At 29.5% G+C, this 12,794-nt stretch overlaps 2 protein-coding genes across 4 annotated transcripts; one reads left to right on the forward strand and one right to left on the reverse strand.

Moving 5' to 3' along the window:
* The first annotated feature begins 1,339 nt into the window (after window positions 1-1,339).
* LOC125865417 (putative HVA22-like protein g) lies at window positions 1,340-5,961 on the forward strand. 3 transcript variants are annotated; one of them, XM_049545624.1, is made up of 7 exons: window positions 1,340-1,521; window positions 1,977-2,010; window positions 2,143-2,186; window positions 2,347-2,445; window positions 3,437-3,493; window positions 4,323-4,596; window positions 5,727-5,961. In XM_049545624.1, the coding sequence occupies exons 3-7, from the start codon at window positions 2,155-2,157 to the stop codon at window positions 5,931-5,933; spliced, it is 669 nt and encodes a 222-aa protein (XP_049401581.1). In that variant the 5' UTR covers window positions 1,340-1,521; window positions 1,977-2,010; window positions 2,143-2,154; the 3' UTR covers window positions 5,934-5,961. The 3 variants fall into 3 exon arrangements, with proteins under 3 accessions (XP_049401581.1, XP_049401573.1, XP_049401588.1); XM_049545616.1 differs by having other exon boundaries at window positions 1,977-2,007; window positions 2,139-2,186; XM_049545631.1 differs by lacking the exon at window positions 1,977-2,010 and having other exon boundaries at window positions 2,139-2,186.
* Window positions 5,962-6,292: 331 nt separating this feature from the next.
* Window positions 6,293-6,900, reverse strand: LOC125865458 (uncharacterized). Its single transcript, XM_049545659.1, has one exon. The coding sequence runs from the start codon at window positions 6,836-6,838 to the stop codon at window positions 6,314-6,316; it is 525 nt and encodes a 174-aa protein (XP_049401616.1). The 5' UTR covers window positions 6,839-6,900; the 3' UTR covers window positions 6,293-6,313.
* Between the last annotated feature and the right edge of the window lie 5,894 nt (window positions 6,901-12,794).

Here is a 12,794-nt window from a genome sequence, read left to right on the forward strand (position 1 = left end):
ACTTCATTACTTTATTTCTTTTTTTAAAAATTAATTTTAATATGTTTAATTTGAATCGAGAATCTATCAAAAATGTCTCAGGTATGGATAAAATAACATACACATTCTTCCATATATATATATATATATATATATATATATAAATTACAAAATATTAGCGGTATATTTTGACCTTTTCTGTTTGAATAAATAATAAATATTATCAAAATTATCCCATGACACCACGAGACTTTCAACCGCTAAACCCGCCGTTTGAAAAAAAAAGAAGAAAGAATCCCAAGAAATCCACTTTCACTCAATTTCCTGTAAAATATATGAGAAAAGAAAAACTGTTTTTTTTTAAAAAAAAAAAAATTCCAAATAAAAATAACTGATTTTTTTTAAAAATCAAATAAAAATAACTGGTTTTTTTAAAAAACAAATAAAAATAAAATACAAGGCGTCCCTCCTAAGAAATCGTCAAATGCCTTTCTCTTCTAAGTTTTACTTTATCCAAATCCCCCTCACCTTTTCACGTTAAGAGTCGTGATGAAGTAATAAATATTTTTTATATTATTTTTTTAATTAAAAATTTTAAATATGAAGATACTTGATAAGAATCGTGAAATAATAATTATCTCTTCATTTTTAATTAGAAGTTTTAAATGTCAAAATATTTAATAAGGACGATAGATCATAGTAAAATAATAAGTATCATTTTATTTTTATTCAAAAGTTTTGGATATCAAGATGCTTATAAAGGATCATGGTAAATAATATATATCCTAACATTTTTAATCATAAGTCTTAAATGTCAAGATACTTAAAAAGGATACTTATGTGGTAAATATTTTTTCATTTTTAATAAAAAAAATTTAAATCCCAAGATGCTCAATAAGGATTATGATAAAATAGTAGTAAGTATTTTTTCATTTTTAAAAAAGAAATCTTAGATGATACGTTGTTGCATCAAAATCATAACAACAATAATATATTTAGTGAAATTCATTAAGTAAGAGTTTGGGGAAGATAAAATATATGCATACTTTATTACTATCTCGAAAAGATAAAGAAATATTATCAAAAGATCCTCGATTCCTGTATATCAAACTCAAATTAAGAAACAAGAAAATAATAGAGAAAACCATAACAATTAATAAGAATCTCATCCGACTATTGAATAAGAAGTCGTCTTTATTAGGAAATATTTTACTTATCAACGCAAAACTTCTTAATTGAGCAGCAAATTAAATATCAGACACCGAATAAAAAATAGTAGGTCTACCCCACCCACCCTACCAAATCATTGTGTATATATATATAAACCTTACACGTTCCAATAATAACAAATACTACGAACTTGTTCTCTCCATCTTCCTCTTCTTTCACGTTTTCCCCTTGCAGTTATATATTCTTTTTTCCAGAATTTAAGATCCTTTCTTTGCACAAAAGTAACTATATTATAAAAAAAAATTATCATTTTTATTCAGAAATTTCAATCCCTTCAAATTGTTCAACCCCTTTGAATCATTTCTCTTATAGGTAAAAAATTACAACTTTTGGTAATTTAGTTTCTGAGTTTTTTCTCACATTTTTTAGTTTCGAGATTCCATTTTTATTGTATTTTATTTCAGAATTTTTTGCTAATGGGTTGAGTTTTTTTGTGTTAATTTTTGTTAGTTGTATAACATATTCCCTTTTAGTTTTTGGGTTTTGGGTTTCTCACATTTGCAGTTCAGCAATTTTTTTTTTACAGTTGTTCAAGATTCAATTTTTAAGGGTATTTTTTATAATTTGTGCTAATGGGTTGATTTTTTTTTCGTTTTTTTGAAGATCTCAAGTTTTTCTTTTTGGTGATTTAGCTTTTGGGTTTCTCTCATTTGAGTTTAATAAGTTAGTTTTTTATTTTTTTTTTACAGTTTGATCAAGATTTGATTTTTATGGGTATTTCTTGTAATTTTTGCTAATGAGTTGATTGTTTTTGTTGTTTTTTTTAGGTATTTTGAAGAACCCAAGTTTTTCTTTTTGGTAATTTAGCTTTTGGGTATCTCCCATTTTGAGTTCAGCAAAAAAAAAATATTACAGTTTGATCAAAAAGATTCAATTTTAATGTGTATTTCTTATAAATTTTGAGTTTTTTGTGTTGATTTTTTGTTTAGGTATTTTGAAGAAAAGATGTTGGGAGAACTCATCACCAGCAGTTTAGTGTATGTGATCTTTTGTTTTCTTGTTTTAACTATTGCTTTTGATGATTCCTTCTGTTTTTGTCTTTTGGATTTTTGAGCTTTATTGCTTTTTGTTTTGTATGTGTGGGGTTTATAGTGTATTTTTTGAACTTTGCTTTGTGATTTTTTGGTTTTTTGACAGATTGGTTCTTGGATATGCATATCCTGCTTTTGAATGTTATAAGACTATTGAGAAGAACAGAGTTGAAATTGAAGAACTCAGATTTTGGTGCCAATATTGGTAAATAACTTTGTTCTTGTACTTTTTCGTTTGTTGTAGTTTGCCTTGACGCAGAATTCTGTAGAGTGAAAATGGTATAACAAGGTGTGGGCTTATGAGTTTCTTGGAACTTGTAGTTTTGAACATGTGTAGAGGGTCCGGAGAAGGGCCCGATAACAAGAGTCTATTGTTTGCAGCCTTATCTTGCATTTCTGGCAAAGGCTGTTTTCAAGGCTTGAACCTATAACCTCATGGTCACGTAGAATGTGTTGTAATAAAGAAATAGTGTCAAACAAATGAAATGGATAAAGTATTATTTTTGGTTTATCTTGGGGGTGGTGGGGTTGTTAATTGAGGAGGTGGAGGGGGTGGGGGTGGGGGTGGGGTGGGTGGGAGAGTTGAACCATCAAGAAAGCAAAGTTGGCAAAAAGGGATTTGTAGAAATGATTGGTATTGAGTAGTCTTTTGACATGTTCAAGCTTTTTGATTAATTAAAAAAAAGAGTCTAATTATAACTTCTAATCAAATTATTTTCCCTAGATAAACTTTAGGTCAACCAATGATAATCAAAAGTCTATTCTTTTAGTCCTATACTAATTGATAGAGTAGTTAGCAATTTACAACTACCCATATGAAAATGACATGGAAAAAGAAGTATTAATGAGATTCTAGAAAGTAAATGGTAGCTAGCATACTTTGGTCTATTGGAACTTTATTCCTTTCTTGACTTGGTCCTTTTCTACTTGTATCTTACATTAGAAGTGACACTACGTTGTTCGGATCCTCTGATGTTGTTGTATCAGTGTCGGATTCTTAAAAGATGCATAACCTTTGAAGGATCCGACACACATTCGACTATATTTCTAAAGAGTCTGAGTAACATAGAGCGAGGCTGAGTTTGTTGGGGTTGGCAAGAGAGAGTCAACAATTTTGCTACATTTCTTCTAATTTTCCCTCAATTGTAGGTGAATCGTTTCGATTAGTTCTAATTCATTTTTTTTTTCTTGTTCAGGATTATTGTGGCACTGTTGAGAATATTTGAAAGCATTGGTGATGTGTTCATGACATGGTATGAACTCAATAAACTTCTAGGCCTTCCATCTGATACATGAAATCTAAGAATATGCTCAAACTCTAAATGTCGATGTGCTTTTGTCGTATTCTCCACCAAAATACAGTACTTTTGGAAGACTTGACACACACCCGTCGACATTTTAAAAGAGTTTGAGCAACATAGCATGACACTTCAATTCACATTCTTATTTTATTATAATCGAACTCACACCTATTTCATGGAAGACTCATTGATATCATTAGGTTGTACGCTTTTTGTGTATGGAATTTGCATAGACTTCTAGGTCTAACATTTGATACATGAAAACCTACCAATTGCTTAGCCTCCCAAAAAATGTTATCGCGCTCATGTCAGATCCTCTAAAATGAAGTACTTTTTGAGAATCAGAATGCACCCATTGACTTTTTTGAAGAGTCCGGACAACATAGCATGAAACTTCAATTCACATTCTTATTTTTTTAAAATCAAACTCACACCTATTGCGTGGAGAACTCATTGACATCACTAGGTTATATACGCCTTTGTAGTCTACAAATTGCCTCGACTTCCAAGCCTTCCATTCAATACACAAAACCTATGTTGCTCTGACTCCAAAAATGGAAGGCGCACTCATGTCAGATCCTTCAAAGATGCACTACTTTCGAAGGATCCAAGACACATCCGTCGTCATTTTTGAAGAGTTTAAACAACATAGCACATTCTTCTTTTAAATAAAAAGATTATAATCAAACTCACACGCCCAAAAGACTCTGACCGATATCACTAGACTGTAAGCCTTATGGTGTGCGGTTTGCATTTGACATTCCATTTTGTGTTATTTCAGGCTACCAATGTACAGTGAAGCAAAATTGGCACTTATAATATACTTATGGTATCCAAAAACAAAGGGAACAAGATACATATATGATACATTATTGAAACCATATGTGTCAAGGCATGAACCAGATATTGACAGGGGATTTCTAGAGTTCAGAACAAGGGCATTTGACTTGGCTATTTATTACTGGCAAAATTGCACTGAATTGGGACAAGCAAAGTTCTTTCAATTGCTTGATTTTGCTTCTCCATCTAGAAAAGATTCACAGCTTAGCTCTGAGGTACTTTCATCTTATACATTCTCTTCCTACGTATTATCTTCGAAACAACCTCTTACTAAAATGCAAAATAAGATTGTGTATAATAGACTCTTGTAGTCTAGTCCTTTTCTAGATCCCCGCGCATAAGCTTAGTGGACTAAACTGTTTTTTTTAAGAAAAAAAAACAACATATTTTCTTGATTTCGGGAATGTTTTGTGTCGGTTAGCCCTTTTCCAAAATTTTCAAAGATATAGGACCTATATTAACCTCTTGCTAAAATGCAGAGCTTATAATAGAGCCTTGTGGTTTCTTAGTGCACGCACCAGAGTGTCCTTTCAGAAAAAACAACATATTTTCTTGATTTCGTGAATGTTTTGTGTGTGGATGAGTCCTTTTTTAAAATATTAGAGATATCAGACGTATGTTTTCTTCAAAAGAACCTCTTGCTGAAATGCAGAGTAAGACTATGTATAATAGACCTTTATGGTTTAGCCCTTTTCTTGACCCCACGCATAAGCTTAGTACACTAGATTGTCCTTTTAGGAAAAACAACATATTTTCTTGTTTTCATCAAAGGTTTTGTGTGGATTAGTCCTTTTTCAAAATTTTCAAAAATATAGGACCTTTTGAATCGAATTCCATATTGGGCTCTAGGAAATCTACTTATTGGGCCGGTCCAACATCCATACATTACATGGTTCAATCTTTTCATATTTCTTAAATTTTGTATTCAGACAAATTACTACACATAAATTAAAACGAAGGGAGTGACGTATTTGCAAACGAAGCTTTCACATTAAATTACAAGGAACTTATTAATAATGAGACAAATCTTACACGTTTAAATTTCATAGGTCGTCTTAATTCTCTATTTTCCACCCTACGTAAAATTCATAAAAACAATCATACAATTCAATAAAAAATGAAAAATAACAGAAAAATTATATTCACAAATCATTCCTTTATTTTAAAACTTCATTTTCCCACTATCACCATCATAATCTATTTTCTTATTTCCTCGTTACTTCCTCCTCTCTGCGTGTCTTAAAAAACTTACGAAGGTGTTTGACTAAGCTTATTAGTAAGAATCGAATCGAGTCACGCTCTATAATATTTATGTGATTATAAAAAATTTGACTCATTCTTGCAGCAAAGAAATGGTACTGACCATTCTCGTAGACCGCCACCACCTTCGGCCCCATCATCATCGTCATCATCATCATCGTCATTCGGGTTCTTCCGGAGAAGTAAGCCGTCATCCGACAGGAGACAACCACAACCACCATCACCACGATCAGATAGGAGGCAACCACCACAATCTCCGCGGTCTTACTCCTCTCACCGGTCCATATTCTAAACCAGAAACGGTCCGAGTACATCCGGAGGATCTTTGATACCTAGACCCGGATTATCTCGAACCCAGTTCGGATCCGGAGGATCTTCGATACCTAGACCCGGATTATCTCGAACCCGGTTCGGATCCCAATATGGATTCCACCCGGTCCAAATATAGAACACTCCAACTAAATAGTATAACTAGAAATAGTAACAAAATTTGTACATTGTAATTTGTAAATAATCAAAAATGACAACAAAACAAAATCAATTTTTTTCCTTTTTTTATGGTTTACATAGAGAAAAATGAAATTCGTTGTACATTTATGATCCTATTTATTTTTTTTAATCGAATTTCAATACGATTATATATTCTGTATATCGGGTTATTTGTATTTGTTGTTATCTGGAGCTCCGGATCCGAATAGCACGAAGTATCCAATCAACAGCTCTACTCAAAGGAGCAAAAATGTGCCGATCAACGAATTCGATTACTCCGGCGACGGGATTGTTAACCGGAAAACAAAACCAGAGGCGGCTAAATAAGCTCCGTCCGGTTGAATCCGGCGAAGTCGACATCGGCTGAAGATAAGCCCAAGCGGCTTGCTTCACAAGTCGATTCCGGATTGAAATCTCGGAACCTGATTGGCCGTTGTTAGCCGTAGCCAAAGGCCGGGGAGAATTAACTGCGGCCGGCGGTAATAGATCCCTCAGAGAAGTATACGATACAGGCTTAATTGAGAAAAGCTCAAAATCATCGCTTACCGAATTCGTCAACGAAGACGAAGCCGATGACGTGGCGGTAGCTGTAGTAGTTGATGCCGATGATTGAAGAGGTAAGCTGAGCTTTGTAGGAAGCGTAACGGAGTTGCGGCGACGGAGGAGAGGATTTTCTGGTGCGTCGGCGGTTGGCTCAACGACGGCCATAGCTGAGGGTAGTGAGAGAAACTTCTAGACAGAGAGAGACAGTAGTCAATAAGGGAGGCGTGTATGAGTTGAGTAGTTGGCATTATATATAAAAATTAGAGAGAATTTTGAACTTATAAATTATAATCTAACTATAGAAAAATATTTATAAGGTATTTATAGAAAAAAATTTAACATATTAAAAAAATATAATAAATGGTAAAATTTATTAATTGCATAAAAATAAAAAAAATTACGAAAACTTAGGATAGAAAGTTGGTAGGTAATTAGTATTGTCTGATTTTTTTTATTAGTATTGTTATTATTATTTTCTTGTTCGCCAAATTTTATTGCTTTAAGTTATTTTCGCTACCTCGGCTATCATACTCGTCTATACTATTATCAGCATGACTTGCTTCAGTATTATAATTTTTTTACATATTTGATTTTCATATGTTTTGCTTGAATTGATTATCCATCAGAAAAATTACTCTACCTTCGGAAGAGTAAAAATACATGTCATCCTCCTCGTATCGCAATTATAAAATACATGGTGATTGGTATGTTATTGTTATTAAATGTACTTTCTCCATTCTTACTTAGTTGTCATCGTCTTAAGTTTCACGTCTCTTAAGAAATTAAGTAAGTTTATCATTATACATTTATTTATTGTTCTCTTGAGGTCTAGTTTTCAATAAATGAAGATGAATCAATGTACTTAGTTTTTCTATGTTCGGCAAATGTATGCTTCAAGGCTAATAACTTACAAGGGTAAAATAGGAAAAATAATATCATTTATGCATTAGTTTTTTGAAATGACAAATATTAAGGAGTATTTATTTTTAATAAGGACATATAAATAAGAAAGAGGGGAGTGCGATTGTTTTTTCTTTTTCTGTTAATAGACCTTATAAATCGTGAATTTAAATTAATCAAAGTTTCAAAGCAGTTACAAAATGTTTTACGAATATACAAGTTAATTAATGAAAGCATATAAATTGATTTGAATAAATATTATTTTAATTTATTTTTATTAGAAAGAATTGTGTACAGGAAAAGCATGGTGATAGTGGGAGTAATTTTTTATATTATAATTTTGGTTTGTTGGAGTAACGCAATTATTGGCGTATATTGTCATTGTCTTTTTGTCTTTCTTTATTATTATTTTTCTTTTAAGGAATGTCTTCAAATGAATGAATTCTTATTTATGACATATTTTTATGTTATTGATTTCAATTATAGCAAGCTTATTAACTAATTTCATAATTAATTTTGTCTTAATAATATAAAGAAGCATTATAATGATATAGGAAAAAAAATTAAACTAAAATTAGCTGGTGAGAGTATATATAACATATAGACACAAAACATAAAGTTGTGTTTTAACTTGACGTTAAATGATAATTATGTCATCTGACTCTGAATGTATATAACTAGACACTTAAATTTGTGTAAACTGAACAAACAGACACATTGGTCCTACGTGACGTCCTACATGACAATTTAGTGTCTTATGTGACTTCCTATTTGATTATGCCACGTAGAACATGTATATTTACTTGTTCAATTTTGTACAAGTCAAGTTAAAGGACATATTTATATATCTAAAGAGAGGAGTTCGAATTTGAAATTTATGGACTCAAGATTTTAACTATTTTAAGTTAATGCGTTCTAAATTGATATCTTTTATATATATAATAAATTTCTCAAGATAAATATAAAATTTTGATTAAATTTATTAAGTTTTATCACTACGATATACTCTCTAGAAAAAAAGTAAATAATTAATTTGATCGATTATTGGAAAAGACAAAAATAAATCATGTGGTTCATTTGAGTTTAGTCTTTATCATTTCTAACAATTTTGTTTTTAAGTAACCAACTTCTGAAAGTGATGGTGAATTAACGTGTACTTTATAAGTTATTAAATAAAAAAATTGTCTTTTTGTTAGAAATAATAATCATTATATTTTACTTAAAAGAAAAACATGTGTTCCTTATTGGTGTTAAAAAAAAACTAATTATAATGATTAAGTTAAGGATATACAGGGAGTATATACTATGATAGCGCAGCATCTACGTGATTATAAAATGACAAAAAGAGGGGGAGTGATCTAGACTATACGTTCCATATTTGATTCGATACTTTAAAATTTTAATTTCGATAATATATAATAAAAATAGATATTAAATAACAAATTTTCAAAGTTTGGTCCAATAATATAAATTAAATTTGGAAAAAGGATTCGAAATATATTCGAACTTTGATCGAAATTGCTATAACAATTTCAAACTTTGGGTAGGACCTATTATCCCCTACACGGTTTAATAGTGTATTTTAAAGATATATAGGTGCCCACGTGGACATCATAAATATGACATCATCATAAATAGTAACGTGTGAAGCTACACACTTATATATCTTTAAAATCTATTATTAAAAGTGCAGACGATAATAGGTCCTGCCTAAAGTTTGAAATTGTTACAACAATTTCGATCAAAGTTCAGATCTTTTTCCCATTAAATTTTGATAAAACTATAATTCAATTTGGTAATTTGATTTTTAATGATTTATGTTCAACAATAATTATAGTAGGATCAAACGAAGGGTGGAATGAGGAACATTTTTTTCAAAAATAATCAAAATATAAAGAAGTAAATATATTAAAAGATTAAAACGAATCAATCACTTGTTTATTTTTGGAACTTGCAGGGAAATCCGCATCTATTACTCTTTAAATGTACATTGAATTAATAAGTACGCTTTAGTGTAATAGTTTGTAAACTCTCTATATATATTTTGACACTCTAGCTAGAAACCACAATCGCTGCTCTTTGAATACGCATTGGGTAAACCTACTCTTGTACAATAGATCGTAACTATTACAAAAGAGTTATGTTTGCACTCGATAATTTAATGCGATGAGCTCGACTGAAAAGATCATATTGACAAAAGAAATCGATCTTTGACCTTAAATATGAAATATCATTTGTTATACTAACTTGGCCTTTTTTACCCAATTATATTTTCCTTATATATGTGTGCAAAACCTAGGATCATCAAAAAGCAATGCTACGAGTTTTGTAGTAATTACTAAGATATTCTGCAATCGTTTTTTTAATTATTTTGATGCTCATTATTATTCGATCGTACTAGTTATCTTTTAAAATCTATGACATATTCAACATTTAACACATTTATTAAATTAAATATTTGAGGTATAGATAAACTTGTCTAAATACTATTATTAGGTAAAATAAAATGCGAAGAATAATTTATATTAATTCAAGAATTTTAGGGGATGAAATTCTAAAATTCTTTTAGCATGTCGACATAAATAAAAAGTAATGACCAACTAGAAAAATGTAAGTACAACACGTGGTTCTTGTGATTGAAAGAGAAAGAACAAAAGAGACAAATAAATAAATAGATTAACAAACAAATAAATAAACAAACAAACTCCATTATCACTTTTTAGAGAAGAGGCAAGAGCATTTAGACAAATCACTTTTAATAATTAAATACGATTTGCATTGTTTGATAAGGTGTATAAGAATAATATTAAATGAGGTGTATATATTAAAATGAGGTTGATATTAATAATGTTGGTATTAATTAGTTAAGCTGATAGTATTTCTTATGTATTACTTGATTTAATGTACTAAAATTAACATATGTTTAATAATTTCTTTAAAAAAAAATATTTGTTTTACAAATATATCCTCCATAAATACTGTGAAAATAATGTGGAAAAAGTTTTGAGGAGCAGCTGTGTGTTTTTAATTATGCTAATGCGTGTATTAAAATTTTTTAATATTGCTAATATCATAATTTATCATGTATTAGTTATACATAATATAATACCAAATAGAGTGTATATCCAAAATATTGGTAATACACAAAGTCATGTAATTGCTTTTTTATTTTTGAAATTGTTTTTAGAAGTATTTTAAACTATATAAAGTTAAAGTGAGTTTGAATAGTCACAAATTGGAATTGAATGTAATTACAAGTAAATGAAATAATTGTATGATTTGATATGTTTTCTTCCAACTAATTAATTAATTAATTAATACATATTTACTTGTAAGCCTTTTTTTATTGATTAATTGATGGTAAGTCTTGGTCCACTAAAGTGCACGTTTTTTAACCACTTATTTATTTTATAAATAGGTGTGAATTATCTTAAACATAGTTATAAAATTATTATGACGTTGATTTAAATATTTCTGTCAAAGGAGTGATTCAATAAAACGATATTCGTTGTGGAAACTGATAATCTATTTGTGAAGTATGCTTTGATAGGAAATTTGATGATGAATTACTCTTATAATGATGCTTTAGTTTTTTAATGTAAAACTCTTATTAAAAAATTAACGGTTTCTTTAGCATTTGTTAAGAAATCAGCTAATCAGGTTACTCAATATCTTACCAGAGCATATATTTCTATATCTGATTTGATAGAGTAGGATACTATCCATCCAACTCTCATTACCGATGTACTTGCTCTTATTAACTTTTTATATTTTCATGATGATAAATTAATATGGGAAAAAAATGTTGTCTTTTCTTTCATATAGATGGTATAAAGAAAAAAATTATTATTTTTTTGATTGGACCAAAATTAACTAGTTAGTGGTGAATTGAAATTCCACATATGTGGAAAATGACATTAGTTTTATTTCTCAACAAGTATGAAAAATAATAGTCCAACCATTTGCCTAAATTAGGACTAATTGCATAGACCTTTCATGAGGTTTAATTCTATATGTCTCAAAATTAAAACACTCCGTCATATTTGTATTAGGATCTTGATTGATTTGATTTGTATTGGATAGGTCTCAGCGAAATTTAATTTGTTGATAATTGAACATACAAATAATTTTAATCATCCTCAATTATTATTTTTAACAATTAAAAAAATCACTCAATTTCCCCTAAATATATAATAGAAAGCTACTAGGAGAAAACAAATAAGTTATTTCCTATAATAGTTAGACAAAGTTAAATAATCTTTATTAAAAAAAATTGTGCAATGACTTTGCGATATCAAAATAAAGTTAAGTAACTTTTTTAAAAAATTATAAAAACTAATCTAATGATATTTGTATAATAAAGTGAAAATTGAATAACCAATTTCTCTAAATCAGAAATTTCAGGGATCTACATAATAAAAAGAATAAATTAAGTGGATAACCTGACATTTCAATTAAATTAATTTGTTGAGCTGTCTTTCAAAACCTTTGAATTGGTGGCAACATAATCGCAGAATCAGTATTTGAAATTTAATTTTTAATTTATAACTTGTTTTAGCTACTAAATTTGTAATTAAATATTCATATATTTAATGAATTTCTTAATACAAAACATAAAATTTAAATACAAATTACTGGATTCATCTAAATATATACTTAATATTGTAGCTCCGTCCCGAGGTGACAATGGTCCTCTCTTGACCACGTATATATGTACTTTGATGTTGGTATTTTTAACTTATTTCATGTGGCCTTATTAACTTAAAGTTTATTCAATTTGGCATCCGTCCCAGATAAACTAGGTATTGACTCCCCACAAATAATCAATTTGGAAATTAGGTATTTTTAGACGGAAAAAAATAGTCTTTTAAGATTGATCATTACGTGTCACCACCTTCCATCTATCCTTCATATTCAATTAAGGTTGTCACTGCGAAGCGACAATGTATTTTTGCATAAAAGTAAAGGTAAAACAATAATCAATTAACTGATACAAAGGCGAAGTCGGAATTTAAAACTTATAATAATTCTAATTTTTTAAATTCATCGAATTTTAAATTTATAACGCGTATTCATGAAATTACATACTCCGGCATGACAAAGCTACTGAATTGCAAATATTTTAACACTTTTTGTTATGATAATCAAAGTTTAATATGACAAGAACATATAAATTAGAGTTGAGATCAAAAGTGCAGAATTATTAGAGCATTTTTAAGAT

This window comes from Solanum stenotomum, chromosome 1 (genome assembly GCF_019186545.1).
Source record: "Solanum stenotomum isolate F172 chromosome 1, ASM1918654v1, whole genome shotgun sequence".
NCBI lineage: Eukaryota > Viridiplantae > Streptophyta > Magnoliopsida > Solanales > Solanaceae > Solanum > Solanum stenotomum.